Source organism: Lepidochelys olivacea (assembly GCF_965140295.1).
Source record: "Lepidochelys olivacea isolate rLepOli2 genome assembly, chromosome: 4".
In the NCBI taxonomy this organism is placed as follows: domain Eukaryota; kingdom Metazoa; phylum Chordata; order Testudines; family Cheloniidae; genus Lepidochelys; species Lepidochelys olivacea.
Genome location: NC_140414.1, coordinates 148738668 through 148759639, shown reverse-complemented (window position 1 = coordinate 148759639; position 20972 = coordinate 148738668). Strand labels below are relative to the sequence as shown.

Sequence of the window (20972 nt, the reverse complement as noted above, 5' to 3'; positions counted from 1 at the left end):
CCCAGACTGCTGCGCTGGGCATCACAACATGGGGAGGAGATGACCAGCCCTCTGTGGAGAAAGAGGTGGTTAGGGACTATGTAGAAAAGCTGGACGTGCACAAGTCCATGGGGCCGGACGAGTTGCATCCGAGAGTGCTAAAGGAATTAGCGGCTGTGATTCCAGAGCCATTGGCCATTCTCTTTGAAAACTCGTGGTGAACGGGGGAAGTCCCGGATGACTGGAAAAAGGCTAATGTAGTGCCCATCTTTAAAAAAGGGAAGATGGAGGATCCTGGGAACTACAGGCCAGTCAGCCTCACCTCAGTCCCCGGAAAAATCATGGAGCAGGTCCTCAAAGAATCAATCCTGAAGCACTTACATGAGAGGAAAGTGATCAGGAACAGTCAGCATGGATTCACCAAGGGAAGGTCATGCCTGACTAATCTAATCGCCTTCTATGATGAGATTACTGGTTCTGTGGATGAAGGGAAAGCAGTGGATGTATTGTTTCTTGACTTTAGCAAAGCTTTTGACACGGTCTCCCACAGTATTCTTGTCAGCAAGTTAAAGAAGTATGGGCTGGATGAATGCATTATAAGGTGGCTAGATTGTCGGGCTCAACGGGTAGTGATCAATGGCTCCATGTCTAGTTGGCAGCCGGTGTCAAGTGGAGTGCCCCAGGGGTCGGTCCTGGGGCCGGTTTTGTTCAATATCTTCATAAATGATCTGGAGGATGGTGTGGATTGCACTCTCAGCACATTTGCGGATGATACTAAACTGGGAGGAGTGGTAGATACGCTGGAGGGCAGGGATAGGATAAAGAGGGACCTAGACAAATTGGAGGATTGGGCCAAAAGAAATCTGATGAGGTTCAATAAGGATAAGTGCAGGGTCCTGCACTTAGGACGGAAGAACCCAATGCACAGCTACAGACTAGGGACCGAATGGCTAGGCAGCAGTTCTGCGGAAAAGGACCTAGGGGTGACAGTGGACGAGAAGCTGGATATGAGTCAGCAGTGTGCCTTTGTTGCCAAGAAGGCCAATGGCATTTTGGGATGTATAAGTAGGGGCATAGCGAGCAGATCGAGGGACGTGATCATTCCCCTCTATTCGACATTGGTGAGGCCTCATCTGGAGTACTGTGTCCAGTTTTGGGCCCCACACTACAAGAAGGATGTGGATAAATTGGAGAGAGTCCAGTGAAGGGCAACAAAAATGATTAGAGGTCTAGAACACATGACTTCTGAGGAGAGGCTGAGGGAACTGGGATTGTTTAGTCTTCAGAAGAGAAGAATGAGGGGGGATTTGATAGCTGCTTTCAACTACCTGAGAGGTGGTTCCAGAGAGGATGGTTCTAGACTATTCTCAGTGGTAGAAGAGGACAGGACAAAGAGTAATGGTCTCAAGTAGCAGTGGGGGAGGTTTAGATTGGATATTAGGAAAAACTTTTTCACTAGGAGGGTGGTGAAGCACTGGAATGCATTACCTAGGGAGGTAGTGGAATCTCCTTCCTTAGAAGTTTTTAAGGTCAGGCTTGACAAAGTCCTGGCTGGGATGATTTAATTGGGGATTGGTCCTGCTTTGAGCAGGGGGTTGGACTGGCTCACCTCCTGAGGTCCCTTCCACCCCTGATATTCTATGATTCCAGCATATATCCTGTCACATCTGCATTTTGTCATCTACCCATCCTTTAACATAACCATTCTAAAATCAGTGGGCTATGGCAAACTTCAGTAAGTCTATTCATCCCACTTGTTACAACTAAAAGGAAACAAACAAGCATGCAAGAGTCGGCGGGGGGGGGTTCACAAATCTTATTTTGGAGTTCAGGAAAAAACAAAGTTGTTCCAGCCATAAGGGACAGCTCTTATCTTGTTACTTTTAGAACAAATTCTTTGTCTCTGGATATTTTTCTACAGTTAGCACAGACCTTGAAAACTGGCAGGCCTGTTTCAATTAGCACAAACTCAGCAAGTTGAGAGAGCAGGCTGAGAGACTTATTTCTTTCTAATGGTCAGGCTAAATCTGTGGCCTATTCTGGAGTTATTCTTTCTTACATTTTCCACAACATAAATGTATTAATTATTACTGTTAATCCAACATAGGAACGACCAGTACAACCCTGCTCACTGGTATATTTCCCTCTCTGCATGCTGTAACTAAATCTGGCCCCTGAGCTAGAATTAATATAAGGGAGAACTGATTCAGAACAATATTTAAATTGGTTAACACCAGTGATTCAAGATACCAAGTTCTTCACAGGCAACCAGTTCAGAAACAGTTTGATTCCATTTAAAGACCTTTTCTTCTTGGACACAACAGTAACCATCCTCTGCCACCAAATGCTGGCACCAGGGGGCTATTACCGCTGAATGGATCTTTACTGGCTCCCAGTGGAGCAGGTTACTGTCATGCTAATGAAAAAGGTCCACAGTAATTACCTTGCACACACTGCAGTTTAGTGAGAGGGAATTACACAAGTGGTAATGGGCTACATTAAACACATAACTCCTATGTTAGACAGTCAAGAACTATATGTTAAGAGCGATGCATTCCTCTTAGCAAAAAGAAAAGGAGGACTTGTGGCACCTTAGAGACTAACCAATTTATTTGAGCATGAGCTTTCGTGAGCTACAGCTCACTTCATCGGATGCATACAGTGGAAAATACAGTGGGGAGATTTTATACACACAGAGAACATGAAACAATGAGTGTAACCATACAGACCGTAACCAGAGTGATCAGGAAAGGTGAGCTATTACCAGCAGGAGAGCGGGGTGGGGGGGACCTTTTATACTGATAATCAAGGTGGGCCATTTCCAGCAGTTGACAAGAACAGTAGGGGGGGAAATAAACAAGGGGAAATAGTTTTAATTTGTGTCATGACCCATCCACTCCCAGTCTTTATTCAAGTATTTATTATTTATTAAGTTAATTGTATCCAGTTTGCAAATTAATTCCAATTCAGCAGTCTCTCGTTGGAGTCTGTTTCTGAAGTTTTTTTGTTGAAGAATTGCCACTTTTAGGTCTGTAATCGAGTGACCAGAGATTGAAGTGTTCTCCGACTGGTTTATGAATGTTATAATTCTTGACATCTGATTTATGTCCATTTATTCTTTTGCGTAGTGACTGTCCAGTTTGGCCAATGTACATGGCAGAGGGGCATTGCTGGCACATGATGGCATAGATCACATGGTGGATGTGCAGGTGAACGAGCCTCTAATCGTGTGGCTGATGTGATTAGGCCCTATGATGGTGTCCCCTGAATAGATATGTGGACACAGCTGGCAACGGGCTTTGTTGCAAGGATAGGTTCCTGGGTTAGTGGTTCTGTTGTGTGGTGTGTGGTTGCTGGTGAGTATTTGCTTCAGGTTGGGGGGCTGTCTGTAGGCAAGGACTGGCCTGTCTCCCAAGATCTGTGAGAGTGAGGGATCGTCCTTCAGGATAGGTTGTAGATCCTTGATGATGCACTGGAGAGGTTTTAGTTGGGGGCTAAAGGTGATGGCTGTAGTAGGTGACTTCTGGGAACTCTTCTGGCTCTGTCAGTCTGTTTCTTCACTTCCGCAGGTGGGTATTGTAGTTGTAAGAATGCTTGGTAGCTGTGCAGGTGAACGAGCCTCTGTCAAAGTGACATGTGCCAGCAATGCCCCTCTGCCATGTACATTGGTCAAACTGGACAGTCTCTACGTAAAAGAATAAATGGACACAAATCAGACGTCAAGAATTATAACATTCAAAAACTAGTCGGAGAACACTTCAATCTCTTTGGTCACTCGATTACAGACCTAAAAGTGGCAATTCTTCAACAAAAAAACTTCAAAAACAGACTCCAACGAGAGACGGCTGAATTGGAATGAACTTGCAAACTGGATATTTGCAACTGCTGGAAATGGCCTACCTTGATTATCACTACAAAAGGTTCCCTACCCACCCACCCCCCGCGCTCTCCTGCTGGTAATAGCTCACCTTACCTGATCACTCTGGTTATAGTGTGTATGGTAACACCCATTGTTTCATGTTCTCTGTGTATATAAATTCTCCCCACTATATTTTCCACTGAATGCATCCGATGAAGTGAGCTGTAGCTCACGAAAGCTCATGCTCAAATAAATTGGTTAGTCTCTAAGGTGCCACAAGTCCTCCTGTTCTTTTTGTAGATACAGACTAACACGGCTGCTCCTCTGATTCCTCTTAGCGAGCCTCTCTTTCACAAACAGGCCCTGTGCTAGCCTCACACAGTTCCTGCTTGGCCAACAGCGAAGGTGGTTACCAATTCTATTGATGACTTCTTCCCTCCTGGTCTGGTCTCCTCAGCCCTCTGGTCTGTCTCAGATTCCCTCGCGGCCAGGCCTTGGCTGCCGGGAAACCCCTCCGATCACAGTCCTACTTGAGCCCACGCCGCAGAGTGTTAGCTACTCTGTCTAGCACAGGGGTGGGCAAACTTTTTGGCCCAATGGCCACATTGGGGTTGCAAAACTGTATGGAGGCCGGGTAGGGAAGGCTGTGCCTCCCCAAACAGCCTGGCCCCTGCCCCCTATCTGCCCCCTCCCACTTCCCGCCTCCTGACTGCCCCCCTCAGAACCTCCGACCCATCCAACCCCCCCTGCTCCTTGTCCCCTGACTGCCCCCTCCCAGGACTCCCGCCCCTAACCGCCCCCCTGGGACCTCACCCCTATCCAACCCCCCCAATCCCCTGACCCTGACCCCTAGCCACACCCCCGCCCCCTGACAGGCCCCCTGGGACTCCCACACCTATCCAAACCTCCTCCTCCTCCCCTCCCCCCCAAGAACCTCTGCCCCATCCAACTGCCCCCTGTCCCCGACTGCCGTCCGGGACCCCCTGCCCCTTATCCAACCCCCCGCTCCCGGTGGCGTGACTGGGGGGAGGGCGGACAGTGGGGGAGGGGCTGGGGGCTAGCCTCCCCGGCCAGGAGCTCAAGGGCCCGGCAGGACGGTCCCAGAGGCCAGATGTGGCCCACAGGCCGTAGTTTGCCTACCTCTGGTCTAGCAGCTTCTTCAAGCATCAATTAAGGAATCCCCTCTCCCTCCAGTAATTTACTTTGCTTGATTCTTATACTCTTTTTTTTCTCAGAGGAGTCACATGTCTCAAAAGTATGCCCGGTGGGCGTGTGGTTATTAATTTTGGCTGATTAGTATTTTGGAAGGGGCTGGGGCCGGGTACCAAACAAAGACCACTCCACATTTACCACTCATCAATCATTCCCTGTGGCTTGCTGCGTGGTGTCCTGGCTGTAGGGTCACTATAAGCAGGTTGGCCTTTGCTCCATGCTGGAAGTGTATGCATGTGATATTTACTTTGCCTGGGCCCATATTTGCTGACCAATAGGTTCACTATCGATTGTCCACGCAGGCTTTGCCAGTCCTTTGTCAAATCTGCTTCTACTTAAAGGGACCCTGCTTCCAGGATCCTCTGCAGCCATTCAGCCACGTTTAAGTCATGTCAAGTTATGCTCACATCATTCATTCAGCACGGCCACACCAATTTGGCACCATCCCAACATCGAGCAGGCCCTGGTGCAGGCCAGGCCGAAGTGCTGGTCTCACAGTTATCTATTGTTCTCTACGCTGGCTGAATTAGCCCTGAAACCCACCCCGCCTCAGGTGACGAGTCACTTCAGTAGCTTTGCAACCTAATAGTCTCCATTTGACATAGCTCATAAACTATTTCCTGTACAAACATCTCACAAGGACCATGCCAATCAGCTAGTTCCTAGCTCTTGGCAGAGACCACATATGGCCCCCTTCAGGATAATACTGAGAAAACAATTGGAGGGAGGGGCACTTGTGGACTCGTAGACTTTGCAACTAGAAGGGACTATCATAATCTAGTCTGACCTCCCACACATCACAGGCCACAGAACCTCACCCACCCACTCCTGTAACAGACCCCTGACGTCTGGCTGAGTTACTGAAGTCAGATCATGAGTTAAAGACTTTGGGTTACAGAGAATCCGCCATTTACACTAGTTCAAACCTGCAAGTGACCCGTGCCCCATGCTTCAAAGGAAGGCAAAAGACCTCCCGGGTCTCTGTTAATCTGACCCAGAGGAAAATTCCTTCTTGACCCCAAATATGGTGGTCAGTTGGATGCTGAGCATTTCAGCAAGACCCACCAGCCAGACACCTGGGAAAGAATTCTCTGTAGTAACACAGACCCTCCTCATCGAGTGTCCCATCACTGGCCATAGGAGATATTTGCTGCTAGCAGTCGCGGATCGGCTACATGCCATTATCTCCTCATACCACCCCCATCCATAAACTTCTCTAGCTCTGTCTTGAAGCCAGTTACATTTTTTGGCCCCACTGCTCCCCTGGGAAGTGGGTATGTCTGGGTACTCCCTCTTGCCCAGACTTCCATTGACCCTCCACGTCTGAGTAGTTTGCCAGGCTTTGTGACTAGAATGCTTGAATCATAGAATCAAAGAATCATAGAATATCAGGGTTGGAAAGGACCTCAGGAGGTCATCTAGTCCAACCCCCTGCTCAAAGCAGGACCAATCCCCAATTAAATCATCCCAGCCAGGGCTTTGTCAAGCCTGACCTTAAAAACTTCTAAGGAAGGAGATTCCACCATCTCCCTAGGTAACACATTCCAGTGTTTCACCACCCTCCTAGTGAAAAAGTTTTTCCTAATATCCAACCTAAACCTCCCCCACTGCAACTTGAGACCATTACTCCTTGTTCTGTCATCTGCTACCACTGAGAACAGTCTAGAGCCATCCTCTTTGGAACCCTCTTTCAGGGAGTTGAAAGCAGCTATCAAATCCCCCCTCATTCTTCTTTTCCGCAGACTAAACAATCCCAGTTCCTTCAGCCTTTCCTCAGAAGTCATGTGTTCCAGTTCCCTAATTATTTTTGTTCCCCTCCGCTGGACTCTTTCCAATTTTTCCACATCCTCCTTGTAGTGTGGGGCCCAAAACTGGACACAGTACTCCAGATGAGGCCTCACCAATGTCGAATAGAGGGGGACGATCACGTCCCTTGATCTGCTGGCTATGCCCCTACTTATACATCCCAAAATGCCATTGGCCTTCTTGGCAACAAGGGCACACTGCTGACTCATATCCAGCTTCTCGTCCACTGTCACCCCTAGGTCCTTTTCCGCAGAACTGCTGCCGAGCCATTCGGTCCCTAGTCTGTAGTGGTGCATGGGATTCCTCCGTCCTAAGTGCAGGACTCTGCACTTGTCCTTGTTGAACCTCATCAGATTTCTTTTGGCCCAATCCTCCAATTTGTCTTGGGCCCTCTGTATCCTATCCCTACCCTCCAGCGTATCTACCTCCCCTCCCAGTTTAGTGTCATCTGCAAACTTGCTGAGGGTGCAATCCACACCATCCTCCAGATCATTTATGAAGATATTGAACAAAACCGGCCCCAGGACCGACCCCTGGGGCACTCCACTTGATACCGGCTGCCAACTAGACATGGAGCCATTGATCACTACCCATTAAGCCCGACAATCTAGCCAGCTTTCTATCCACCTTATAGTCCATTCATCCAGCCTATACTTCTTTAACTTGCTGGCAAGAATGCTGTGGGAGACCATGTCAAAAGCTTTGCTAAAGTCAAGGAACAACACGTCCACTGCTTTCCCCTCATCCACAGAGCCAGTTATCTCGTCATAGAAGGCAATTAGATTAGTCAGGCATGACTTGCCCTTGGTGAATCCATGTTGACTCTTCCTGATCACTTTCCTCTCCTCTAAGTGCTTCAGAATTGATTCCTTGAGGACCTGCTTCATGATTTTTCCAGGGACTGAGGTGAGGCTGACTGGCCTGTAGTTCCCAGGATCCTTCTTCTTCCCTTTTTTGAAAGATGGGCACTACATTAGCCTTTTTCCAGTCATCTGGGACCTCCCCCGATCGCCATGAGTTTTCAAACATAATGGCCAATGGCTCTGCAATTGCATCCGCCAACTCCTTTAGCACTCTCGGATGTAGCACATCTGGCCCCATGGACTTGTGCACGTCCAGCTTTTCTAAATAGTCCCAGACCACTTCTTCCTTCACAGAGGGCTGGTCACCTCCTCCCCATGCTGTGCTGCCCAGTGCAGCAGTCTGGGAGCTGACCTTGTTTGTGAAGACAGAGGCAAAAAAGGCATTGAGTACATTAGCTTTTTCCACATCCTCTGTCACTAGGTTGCCTCCCTCCTTCAGTAAGGGGCCCACATTTTCCTTGACTTTCTTCTTGTTGCCAACATACCTGAAGAAACCCTTCTTGTTACTCTTAACATCTCTCGCTAGCTGCAGCTCCAGGTGTGATTTGGCCTTCCTGATTTCACTCCTGAATGCCCGAGCAATATTTTTATACTCTTCCCTGGTCATTTGTCCAATCTTCCACTTCTTGTAAGCTTCTTTTTTGTGTTGAAGATCAGCAAGGATTTCACTGTTAAGCCAAGCTGGTTGCCTGCCATATTTACTATTCTTTCTATACATCGGGACGGTTTGTCCCTGTAACCTCAATAAGGATTCTTTAAAATACAGCCAGCTCTCCTGGATTCCTTTACCCTTCATGTTATTCTCCCAAGGGATCCTGCCCAGCAGTTCCCTGAGGGAGTCAAAGTCTGCTTTTCTGAAGTCCAGGGTCCATATTCTGCTGCTCTCCTTTCTTCCCTGTGTTAGGATCCTGAACTTGACCATCTTATGGTCACTGCCTCCCAGGTTCCCATCCACTTTTGCTTCCCCTACTAATTCTTCCCAGTTTGTGAGCAGCAGGTCAAGAAGAGCTCTGCCCCTAGTTGGTTCCTCCAGCACTTGCACCAGGAAATTGTCCCCCACACTTTCCAAAAACTTCCTGGATTGCCTGTGCACCGCTGTATTGCTCTCCCAGCAGATATCAGGGTGATTGAAGTCCCCCATGAGAACCAGGGCCTGTGATCTAGTAACTTCCATGAGTTGCTGGAAGAAAGCCTCGTCCACCTCATCCCCCTGGTCCGGTGGTCTATAGCAGACTCCCACCACGACATCACCCTTGTTGCTCACACTTCTAAATTGAAATTCAATTCTGAACCCGTTTCTTCCGATCACTCTCACGTGGTTCGATCTAGGAGGCGAGACAGCTCCTGTCCATGCTTGGCAGATCTCAGATCCTGAGGGGGTCTTGTTGCACCAGCCGGCCATTCAGGAAGGAATAGCTGAGGAAATCCCTGAGGTGTGAATTGATTTGCCGTGGCCAGACCTGCACTGCAGAAAGGGTGGTAGAGTCCTGCACTGGAGAGGAGGGCCCCGCCCCAGGCTGAGCTCAGGCTGCCCTCCTCCCCCCAACCCCAGCAGGCCTGGTTCTGAATCACATGCTCCCACCATGGGGTCCTGCATTCATCCCCTCTGCCTGAGACAGTGGGCTGAGGCTGGCATGGGGCTGGCTGAGCCCCAAAGTCCCATAGGGCCACCTCACCTGTGACAGCTTAGTCTGGAATTGTCCATTATGGGTTTTTCTCCCTTCCCTGTGAAAGCAGGGTGTGAGTGAGCTCTCCCTTGGCACCTAGTGATGAGCTGGGGGACAAGGCTTCAGAACCAGGCCGTATTTGCTTAAACCCATGTGTGCTGCCTAGGTATTCCCTTCTGAACACAGCTGTCTGCTGATCGCCGTCGGCTGGCGTTGGGCTACAGATCACTTTCGTATTGAGTGCAGGGGTCATGGGCAGCCTGCAACGGAGCCGGTTCTGTGTTGTATGGTTAAGAGGGGCCCCTGGAGATTGAACCTGACCCTTGTTGCTGCTGACTCCGCCTGGCAAAAGAGTCACAGACTGAAGGGCTGGGACTGGCTGGTGTCAGAGTCAGGAGACCAGGCCAGATGGATCCCTGCTGCAGAAGGGCCAGGGGCCCTGATGGGGGTTGAGCTGGCTGGGAATTGCCCCGGAGGCAGGGGGGAGGGCTGGGGTCCCTCTGGCTCCCCCATGGGGTGGATCTGTCCTGGAATTGCCCCAAAGGAAAGGGCCGGGCTCCGTGGCTCCCCGACAGGGGTTGAGCCAGCTGGGAATCGTCCCGGGGGGGAAGGGCCAGGGTCCATGGCTCCCCGACGGGGGTTGAGCCAGCTGGGAATCGCCCCAGGGGGAAGTGCTGGGGGCCCTGTGGCTCCCCAACAGGGGCACGGGAGTTGACCCAGCTGGAAATCAACCCCAGTGGGAAACCACGGGCCCCTCACTGCGAGTGATTATCACAGGAGGGAGGCTTGTGTGGTCAGGCATTGCAGCCAGGCAGTGTGTACTCGGCTTCCATCCCAGCCTGCCATTTGCCCCTCCCTGTGTAGCAGCTGACATTCCTCTTGGCAGAGGCAGCTGGGGGTGTGGCAGAAGCTCAGACCCGGAGGGAGCGTGGGGTGCAGCCTGCGGTGTGGCGTGTGGGTGGGGTCCCTGCTCCTGATGCCAGCCTCCCTGGGAACTCACCACGCTGATCATCCCAGAGGAGTTGAGCTTTGCAGCCTGCTATGGAGATCTCCTGCTTCAGCAGCCACCTGGGCTGGGCTACGTGTGTGTTGGTGCTGGCCCTCCTCCTCCGAGCCAGGAGAAAGGGCTCCTGGCACCCCCGCATGTCTCCCACTGACCTGACAGGCAAGACAGCCATTGTCACCGGAGCCAACTGCGGTGAGTCTGGCCCCAGCCACCTGGGGCAGGGCTGCTGCCATGGGGGCAGCGGGACGGGGGGCTGGCCAGTGCTTTGGGGGGAGGGATAGCTCAGCGGTTTGAGCATTGGCCTGCTAAACGCAGGGTTGTGAGTTCAATCCTTGAAGGGGCCATTTAGGGATGTGGAGCAAAAATTGGGTATGGGTCCTGCTTTTGAGCAGGGGGTGGGACTAGGTGACCTCCTGAGGTCCCTTCCAACCCTGAGATTCTAGGATTCTAGGATTCTTAGTGCTGGTCACTGGCAGTGGCTGGAGGCGCCAGCCTCTCCATACATCCCTCTCCCCTGGCACCCCCTGTCCGCAGTGGAACCAGGCCAGCCCAGCCAGCCATCAGGCAGGGAGAGGGGAAGACGGTGGCTGGGGGGCCCCTGCCTTGCGACTCCAAAGCCCCGCTCCCCTGGGCCTGTGAGGAGGGGGAGACCAGATGGAAACATGCCCCGCGGGGGGGAGTGTGCTGTGGTGCCCTCTCATGGCTGGGCTCACAGAGAGGAAACGGGACCCCTATTCCTGCCAGCGTGAGCCAGGCAGGGAGGGGGTTTTACAGCCTTACTAAGGGACGGATTAATGCAGCAATGCCGTGTGAGGGGAACGTAGGGATCCAGCTTGGGGGAGAATCAGTGGCTTAAAAGAGAAATGTAAATAAGCAGTGCAGGGAGGGCATGCGTGTGCATGTGTGTGGATGTGTGTGGGTGCGTGTGCATGAGTATGGATGTACATGAGCATGCAGGGGCTGCTTCTGCCTCCAGTCCCCTCAGGGCCCTGCCTGCCTGAGTGCAGCCTGGGAGAACTTCCTCTCCCGGCAGGTGGAGTTTCAGAGGAAAGAGGCTGCAGTGGGGCTGGTGAGCAGGCCAGGGCTGAGCTCAGGAGGGGACTGCAGCTGGTTCATACTGTGGCATTGGTGGGCAGGGGGAAGGGCTGGACGGCTCACAGGGGGCTGGGGGGGAAGGGCTGGACGGCTCATAGAGGGCTTGGGGGGGAAGGGCTGGACAGCTCACAGGGTCTGGGGGGGAAGGGCTGGACGGCTCTTAGAGGGCTTGTGGAGGGGAAGGGCTGGACAGCTCACAGAGGGCTGGGGGGGAAGGGCTGGACGGCTCACGGGGGGGGAAGGGCTGGACGGCTCACAGAGGGGGAAGGGTGGATGGCTCACAGGGGTTTGGGGGGAAGGGCTGGACGGCTCATAGAGGGCTTGTGGAGGGGAAGGGCTGGACACAGAGGGCTGGGGGGAAGGGCTGGACGGCTCACAGAGGGCTTGTGGAGAGGAAGGGTTGGACGGCTCACAGGGGGCTCGGGGGGAAGGGCTGGACAGCTCACAGAGGGCTTGTGGAGGGGAAGGGCTGGACGGCTCACAGGGGGCTTGGGCGCGGAAGGGCTGGACGGCTCACGGGGGGGAAGGGCTGGACGGCTCACAGAGGGCTTGGGCAGGTGGGGAAGGGCTGGACGGCTCACAGAAGGCTGGGGGTGAAGGGCTGGACGGCTCACAGAGGGCTTGTGGAGGGGAAGGTCTGGACTGCTCACAGGGGGCTTGGGAGGGGAAAGGCTGGACGGCTCACAGGGAGGAAGGGCTGGACGGCTCACGGGGAGGAAGGGCTGGACGGCTCATAGAGGGCTTGGGGGTGAAGGGCTGGATGGCTCATAGAGGGCTTGGGGGGGAAGGTCTGGACTGCTCACAGGGAGGAAGGGCTGGACGGCTCACGGGGAGGAAGGGCTGGACGGCTCATAGAGGGCTTGGGGGTGAAGGGCTGGATGGCTCATAGAGGGCTTGGGGGGGAAGGGCTGGACGGCTCACAGGCGGTTCGGAGGGAAGGGCTGGATGGCTTATAGAGGATTTGGGCGGGGAAGGGCTAGACGGCTCACAGAGGGCGGGGGGCCTCTCACTCCTTAGCTGCCTGTTCCAATCCTCTGTAATCCTCAATTTCCCCTGCTCCTCTCCAGCCTGACGTTAGCCTCAGAGCCCCGATGCCACCAGAAGGGAAGCTATTTGCTGATTTCCGCCCCCTCCGGGCACCAATGTGTTAATACCTTTGCTCGGCTTTCCCTGCGGTTAACGACTGTCTTGCCAAAGCCACGGCCTAGCCCAGCAGCACCTGCACAGGGCTCTGAACTCCAGGCGGGGGCATGGCTGTACGCTCCAGCCCCAGCACCAAGGCCCTCAGTGCACGGGACAGGGCCCTGCTCTAACTGCAGCCAGGCTCTCAGCCAGGCAGCCAAGCCGGCGCTGAGCCCCAGGGGAATGTGCTGATCGGGGTGACGAGCGAGGCTTCTCGGGGTTTGGCTTTAACCTCTTCCCAGCTGACACAGGGAGCCTGAGAAACCTGCTCTCTGACTGGAACAGGGATGCTCCACAAGGTTTGCACCCGCTGCCTGGGGAATCTGGGCTGGCGAACGGCATGGGAGTTACTCCCAGGTAGTGTGTCTGCAGCCGCAGGCAGCCGCTCGTACATTACACTGCGGGGCAACACCAGCTACTGCCCAGGCCCAGACACCCCCAGCAACCTGTGTCTGGCACGGCCCAGCCCCCTCCCGCTCAACACGAGCTCCTAGAAACGCCAGCCGTTCATCAGGGACAATGATGTGCTCCAACCCTGTCAGCCCAAATGGAGCTTCCCAAACACCTCAGTTCAAACATACTGGTTTAGAGAAAAGACGTGTATTAGCTACACAAGGATAGATTGACGAGAATACAAGTAAAGAGACATAAAAGTCTGAATCGGTTATGTGATGGAGCATCTGCCCCACGCTGACATGCAAGGGGTTAACAGAGCAGAGGGAGGCTGCGTAGATAGCAGCCAGTAGGAGAGGGGCTGTGAGGAACAGCCAATCAGGCCCAGCTGGTCTATATAAAAGGGAGCTGCAGGGCAGAGCAGGGTCAGTGGCTGCTGGGAGCCTGGGGATTAAGGACTGTGCCCCTGAAGGGCTGAGAATGGACAGGACAGTGGCTGGCTCCTGGGACTGAGCAGCTGAGTTCCCTTAGGTGAGGGCAAAGAAGGTGCTGTGGCCATGGGGAAGGGGCCCAGGGAGACATAGCAGCAGTGAAAGGAATTTGAGGTGCAGCTGGAGGTTGCTAGCTACAGGGTCCCTGGGCTGGGACCCAGAGTAGTGGGTGGGCCCTGTAGTAAGATGAGGCCCTGAAACTCTTGCATCGGAGGCCTGGTATGAGGCTGGAGGCCTGAACTAAAGCAATGGTCAAGACTTTGCTAACATAAAGCAAAGTTAAACTGTGAGCCAGAGGCAGGCCCTGCTCCCAGAATCTGGCAAGAAGAGGGCTGATGTTGCAAAAATACACATCCCAACAAGGTCCTGGGCACTAGTTATGGGACCACGTGCCAAGATGGTACCGAACGCTCTGTGGGGAATGGGGTAGTACCAGATAACAGGAAGAGGCTGACCTATCCTCAGGACAGGGGCAGGAAGGTAATATGGTAGAGTTGTTTTGTGAAAGGCAGCACCCTAATGCGTAGAGGGGTGTACCTCAATGCATCAGGAGTGATGTGTAACTTGTTTGCACCTGGGTATAAGAATACATCCCTGAGTGGATGTCTTTGTCCAGCCGAGGGGGCAGTGGAGCGTCCCGCCCCTGACTGAGCTGTGTCCGTTGCCAGGGGGCACATATTCGTAATATGTCTGGTAGAGTCTATAGGAACTATCACTGGGCTTCGTTGGACAATAAATCTGGCCGGGTGCCTTCATACCTTACCAGAGTCTGTGGACTCTGGGGGTTCTCTCGGGGTCTGCTGGGTCAGCTATCTGCGCAGAGCCGGGGCAGCACACAGAGGGAGCACACGCATGCAGCTGACTGTTATCATCATCAAACAAGAGCAGAGCACCACACCAGTGGTGTCTGACAACAAAGCCTGGGTCCCCCTCCACTTGCCAATGGGGAAGTGGCTGGACTGTTTGACAGAGATATCTCACCCAGAAGGGGAAACACAGATGACAACCCAGGTGGCGAGCTGAGTCGAGAAGAGGATGCTGCGATCCTGGGAACTGAGAGAGGAGCTATAGGCGGGAGCAGAGACAGAGTGCTGGTGTGTAAACCATGGGTGTCAGCCTGGAGCTAATGCCCAGCATTGCCAGGAGGGGGCACCAGTCTGGTGCTGAGGGCTGCGCCCTGTGACAAGGTGGTGGAGAACATGGGCATTCAGTTGCCCAGAGGTAAGGGGATGGTGTGGGGGACTGAGTACCGGGTAGTTGGCCCAGAGGAAGGGGAACGGAAAGAGATTATATCGCACAGTCACCCCTGACAGAAGGGAAGAGTGTGGCACAGGACAGGCAACCCTGAGGTGTGGTAGGAAGAGAAAAGACTATGGAGTTGCCTTGGGCAGAGGCACTCTTTGAAGAAGGCAGCAAAACCTTCCCAGGCTGTTGTTCCCAGACTTGTCACCCCCAAAGAAGGGGAGAGACAAGCAGCCAGAGTGGATCCAGGCCCTGCTGAGGCAGGTGCTAGAAAATCAGCACAGAGGGTGGGAGGCAAACTGGTACCTGCGGGAGAATCCTAGAATATCAGGGTTGGAAGGGACCTCAGGAGGTCATCTAGTCCAACCCCCTGCTCAAAAGCAGGACCCATCCCCAATTAAATCATCCCAGCCAGGGCTTTGTCAAGCCTGACCTTAAAAACTTCTAAGGAAGGAGATTCCACCACCTCCCTAGGCAACGCATTCCAGTGTTTCACCACCCTCCTAGTGAAAAAGTTTTTCCTAATATCCAACCTAAACCTCCCCCACTGCAACTTGAGACCATTACTCCTTGTCCTGTCCTCTTCCACCACTGAGAATAGTCTAGAACCATCCTCTCTGGAACCACCTCTCAGGTAGTTGAAAGCAGCTATCAAATCCCCCCTCATTCTTCTCTTCTGAAGACTAAACAATCCTAGTTCCCTCAGCCTCTCCTCATAACTCATGTGTTCCAGACCCCTAATCATTTTTGTTGCCCTTCGCTGGACTCTCTCCAATTTATCCACATCCTTCTTGTAGTGTGGGGCCCAAAACTGGACACAGTACTCCAGATGAGGCCTCACCAATGTTGAATAGAGGGGGACGATCACGTCCCTCGATCTGCTCGCTATGCCCCTACTTATACATCCCAAAATGCCATTGGCCTTCTTGGCAACAAGGGCACACTGCAGACTCATCTCCAGCTTCTCGTCCACTGTCACCCCTAGGTCCTTTTCCGCAGAACTGCTGCCTAGCCATTCGGTCCCTAGTCTGTAGCTGTGCATTGGGTTCTTCCGTCCTAAGTGCAGGACCCTGCACTTATCCTTATTGAACCTCATCAGATTTCTTTTGGCCCAATCCTCCAATTTGTCTAGGACCCTCTGTATCCTATCCCTGCCCTCCAGCGTATCTACCACGCCTCCCAGTTTAGTATCATCCGCAAATTTGCTGAGAGTGCAATCCACACCATCCTCCAGATCATTTATGAAGATATTGAATAAAACCGGCCCCAGGACCGACCCCTGGGGCACTCCACTTGATACCGGCTGCCAACTAGACATGGAGCCATTGACTACCTGTTGAGCCCGACAATCTAGCCAACTTTCTACCCACCTTATAGTGCATTCATCCAGCCCATACTTCTTTAACTTGCTGACAAGAATACTATGGGAGACCGTGTCAAAAGCTTTGCTAAAGTCAAGATTCAATACATCCACTGCTTTCCCTTCATCTACAGAACCAGTAATCTCATCATAGAAGGCGATTAGATTAGTCAGGCATGAACTTCCCTTGGTGAATCCATGCTGACTGTTCCTGATCACTTTCCTCTCATGTAAGTGCTTCAGGATTGATTCCTTGAGGACCTGCTCCATGATTTTTCCGGGGACTGAAGTGAGGCTGACTGGTCTGTAGTTCCCAGGATCCTCCTTCTTCCCTTTTTTAAAGATGGGCACTACATTAGCCTTTTTCCAGTCATCTGGGACTTCCCCCGTTCGCCACGAGTTTTCAAAGATAATGGCCAATGGTCTCTGCAATCACGGCCGCCAGGTCCTTTAGCACTCTCGGATGCAACTCATCCGGCCCCATGGACTTGTGCACGTCCAGCTTTTCTACATAGTCCCTAACCACCTCTTTCTCCACAGAGGGCTGACTATCTCTTCCCCATGTTGTGATGCCCAGCGCAGCAGTCTGGGAACTGACCTTGTTCATGAAGACAGAGGCAAAAAAAGCATTGAGTACATTAGCTTTCACTTGCTGGAGATTATGGTGCAGCGGCAGTAGTTATCGAGAGTTCCAGAGACACCCGGTACACCAGAGAGGAGAGAGGCATGACGGCCTGGATCCCAGAAACCCCCTTGGGAGCTGCCACCTGATGTGCTGGGACTACCTCTGAGCCTGTGTTCCCTGGCAGCCTGGGACTTCAGTGCCCTGCCTGGTGGTGCCAGACGCTCATGCCTGCTGCAAACACAGACCCCGGTCTGAGCCACGTCCCCCAAAACCTGCAGGCTTTAACTGAAAACAGCTTAAGAAGTGTTCTTGTCTCCAGCACTCAGATACCCTACTCCCAATGGGGTCCAAACCCCAAATAAATCCGTTTTACTCTGTATAAAGCTTATACAGGCTAAACTCATAAATTGTTCGCCCTCTAGAACACTGATAGAGAGAGATGCACAGTGTTTGCCCCCTCCTCTGCCCGCCAGAATACATATTCTGGGTTAATTAAGTAAAACGATTCTTATTAAATACAAAAAGTAGGATTTAAGTGGTTCCAAGTAGTAACAGACAGAACAAAGTGAATTACCAAGCAAAATAACATAAAACACACAAATCTAAGCCTAATACAGTAATAAAACTGAATACAGATAAAATCTCCCCCTCAGAGATGTTTCAATAAGTTTCTTTCACAGACTGCAAAAAGAACAGGAGGACTTGTGGCACCTTAGAGACTCACAAATTTATTTGAGCATGAGCTTTCGTGAGCTACAGCTCCGATATGCATCTGATGAAGTGAGCTGTAGCTCACGAAAGCTTATGCTCAAATAAATTTGTGAGTCTCTAAGGTGCCACAAGTATTCCTGTTCTTTTTGTGGATGCAGACTAACACGGCTGCTACTCTGAAACCTGTCACAGGCTAGACTCCTTCCTGGTCTGGGCCCAGTCCTTTCCCCTGGTACAGCCCGTGTTCCAGCTCAGGTGGTAACTAGGGGATCAGCAAGTTAAGGAAGTATGGGCTGGATGAATGCACTATAAGGTGGGTAGAAAGCTGGCTAGATTGTCGGGCTCAACGGGTAGTGATCAATGGCTCCATGTCTAGTTGGCAGCCGGTGTCAAGTGGAGTGCCCCAGGGGTCGGTCCTGGGGCCAGTTTTGTTCAATATCTTCATAAATGATCTGGAGGATGGTGTGGATTGCACTCTCAGCAAATTTGCGGATGATACTAAACTGGGAGGAGTGGTAGATATGCTGGAGGGGAGGGATAGGATACAGAGGGACCTAGACAAATTGGAGGATTGGGCCAAAAGAAATCTGATGAGGTTCAATAAGGATAAGTGCAGGGTCCTGCACTTAGGACGGAAGAATCCCATGCACCGCTACAGACTAGGGGCCGAATGGCTAGGCAGCAGTTCTGCGGAAAAGGACCTAGGGGTGACAGTGGATGAGAAGCTGGATAGGAGTCAGCAGTGTGCCCTTGTTGCCAAGAAGGTCAATGGCATTTTGGGATGTATAAGTAGGGGCATAGCGAGCAGATCAAGGGACGTGATCGTCCCCCTCTATTCGACATTAGTGAGGCCTCATCTGGAGTACTGTGTCCAGTTTTGGGCCCCACACTACAAGGAGGATGTGGAAAAATTGGAAAGAGTCCAGCGAAGGGCAACAAAAATGATTAGGGGTCTAGAACACATGACTTATGAGGAGAGGCTGAGGGAGCTGGGATTGTTTAGTCTTCAGAAGAGAAGAATGAGGGGGGATTTGATAGCTGCTTTCAACTACCTGAAAGGGGGTTCCAAAGAGGATGGCTCTAGACTGTTCTCAATGGTAGCAGATGACAGAACGAGGAGTAATGGTCTCAAGTTGCAGTGGGGGAGGTTTAGATTGGATATTAGGGAAAACTTTTTCACTAGGAGGGTGGTGAAACACTGGAATGCGTTACCTAGGGAGGTGGTAGAATCTCCTTCCTTAGAGGTTTTTAAGGTCAGGCTTGACAAAGCCCTGGCTGGGACGATTTAGTTGGGGATTGGTCCTGCTTCGAGCAGGGGGTTGGACTAGATGACCTTCTGGGGTCCCTTCTAACCCTGATATTCTATGATTCTATGATTCTGTGATTTCTCATGACTGCAGTCCCCTTTGTTCTGTTCCACCCCCTTTTATATCTTTTACACAAGGCGGGAATCCTTTGTCCCTCTCGGTTCCCACCCCTCCTTCTAAATGGAAAAGCACCAGATTAAAGATGGATTGCAGGTCAGGTGACAAGATCACATGTCACTGTAAGAGTTCATTACCCACCTGCCAGTACACAGGAAGACTTACAAGTAAACAGAGCCATCTACAGTCAATTGTCTTGGTTAATGGGAACCATCAAGATTCCAAACCATTAATGGCCCACGCTTGGCATAATTACAGTAGGCCCTCAGAGTTATATTTCATATTTCTAGTTTCAGATACAAAAGAGACCTTTTGCATGAAGCATATTCCAGTTACATTATATTCACACTCATTAGCATATTTTCATAAAATCATATAGAGGTGTGCAACATCACAAAAGGAAATGTTTGTTTCCTATTGAAAGGGACAAGGCAGGAGAGGGATGCCCTGTGGGTCCAGCTGAGTGGGAAACAGGGGAGGTGATAATCCCACCCCCCTCCCCAAGGGTACCGGTCCTGAGGGGGAGTATGTGTGATGGGGCGTCCACCCCACACTGGCAGAGAGCTCTCCAGTCGGCTTAGGCCTTGCCTTGCACTGCACAGGTTTGTGAACAAAAGGCAGCTTTTGCCGACAAAGCCGTGGAGGTGTATGCGCTACAATGCTCCTCCCGTCGACAAAACTCTCCTGCCTGGCTGACAAAACCAAGCCACCTTGCCAAGAGGCAGAGAGCTTTTTGCAGCAAAGTCGATGGAGAAATGTCAGTGTAGGCACTGGGTGCATTCGTTACATGGCTGTAACCGGCCTCCAGGAGGTATCCCACAAAGCCCACCGTGACCGTTGTGAACTCGGCTGCCCCGCATCCACGTGCATAGGCAGGTGCCCCTCTCCTTTCAGAATTGCTGTCGGCGGGTCTGCTGCTGCTGATTGCTCCCCTAGCTACTGCCCCCGCTGAGCCCGGCAGCGCACGCCGGGGGGTGGGGGGGAATCTCCTGGGTCTGTGGGGAGGATGCGGAGGGAATCTTGGAATCAGAGCATTAGTGCAGAATCCCGCTAGGACCACAGCAGCAGGCAGGCAGGATGGGCTGCTGTGGCCCGGAGGGGGAGAGACACGGCTGGGCTGTGCAGAGCTGGGGAGGGGGCTGATTGCAGGGTGCCCCCCTCCCCTGTGTACCAGTCGCTGCTGAGAGGAGGTGAGGGGGCGGGGGGGCACCAGCTGTCTGTGCACTAGCTTCTACCTCAGGCCTGGTTGCTGCTGGCTGAATTTAAAGAGACAGCGTGCCGACACACTCGCTCCCCCCAACACACACCGTCTCTCTCTCACACGCACACACACTCCCCCCCCATTTCTCCTGTTGCTGTTCAGCGATGTCGGTTTGGTGATGTTACGGAGGGCTGATGGGAAGAGTGGCGTACAACGTGTTGCTCTTCGGGTGCACACAGCGATCGTTACAGGTTCCTGGCTCGGTGCAAACGAACAGTGCCAGGCTCCGCACACCGCAGCAACACACGCCCCGTGGCTCACGGTTACCATGCTTGCTCAAGGCATCTCCGGCTGGATAGCCTCCCCTTGGGCTCCGCTTAGCCTTGTGCGGATAACGCCCAGCACAATTCTGAGCACAGTGCAGGGCCCAGGCTTCCTGACAGAGATGGCTGGGCTGCAGGTTACCAGGGCAGTTGAAAAGCGGCTGGCAATCCAGTAGGCTGCCCATGGAACAATGGGACTGAGAAACCTTCATCCTCTGATGCTGTGGCTGCCCCATGAGGCATTGCAAACCCTTCCCAAAGCACCCTGCGGCCAGCGGGATAGCTACCCACAGTGCACTGACGCAAGAGCATAGCGTGGCATGCGACCGCGGTTTTCTTACAGAAATGGCTGCACGTCGGCGTAACTTAAGTCAACTTAACTTTGTAGTGTAGAAATAAGGAGCACACAGGACCTTGCTTCAGGGGAAAAGGCAATATGCTGCGTTTACTGAAGATACAGCAATTAGCATATGCATTCAGTCACACCACACACACTGTCCTGCCAGTCGAGGTTCTAGTTACCAGTCCAGAGT

The 20972-nt window shown here is 52.4% G+C and overlaps 1 protein-coding gene across 1 annotated transcript in view; it reads left to right on the top strand.

Moving 5' to 3' along the window:
- Positions 1-9975: 9975 nt before the first annotated feature.
- The window catches only part of LOC311520072 (retinol dehydrogenase 13-like), a 38016-nt gene continuing 27019 nt past the window's right edge, over positions 9976-20972 (top strand). Inside the window, exon 1 of the mRNA XM_084627321.1 lies at positions 9976-10584. Within this exon, the coding sequence (XP_084483447.1) occupies positions 10428-10584 (157 nt within the window). The 5' untranslated portion in view covers positions 9976-10427. The remainder of the gene's footprint in view (positions 10585-20972) is intronic.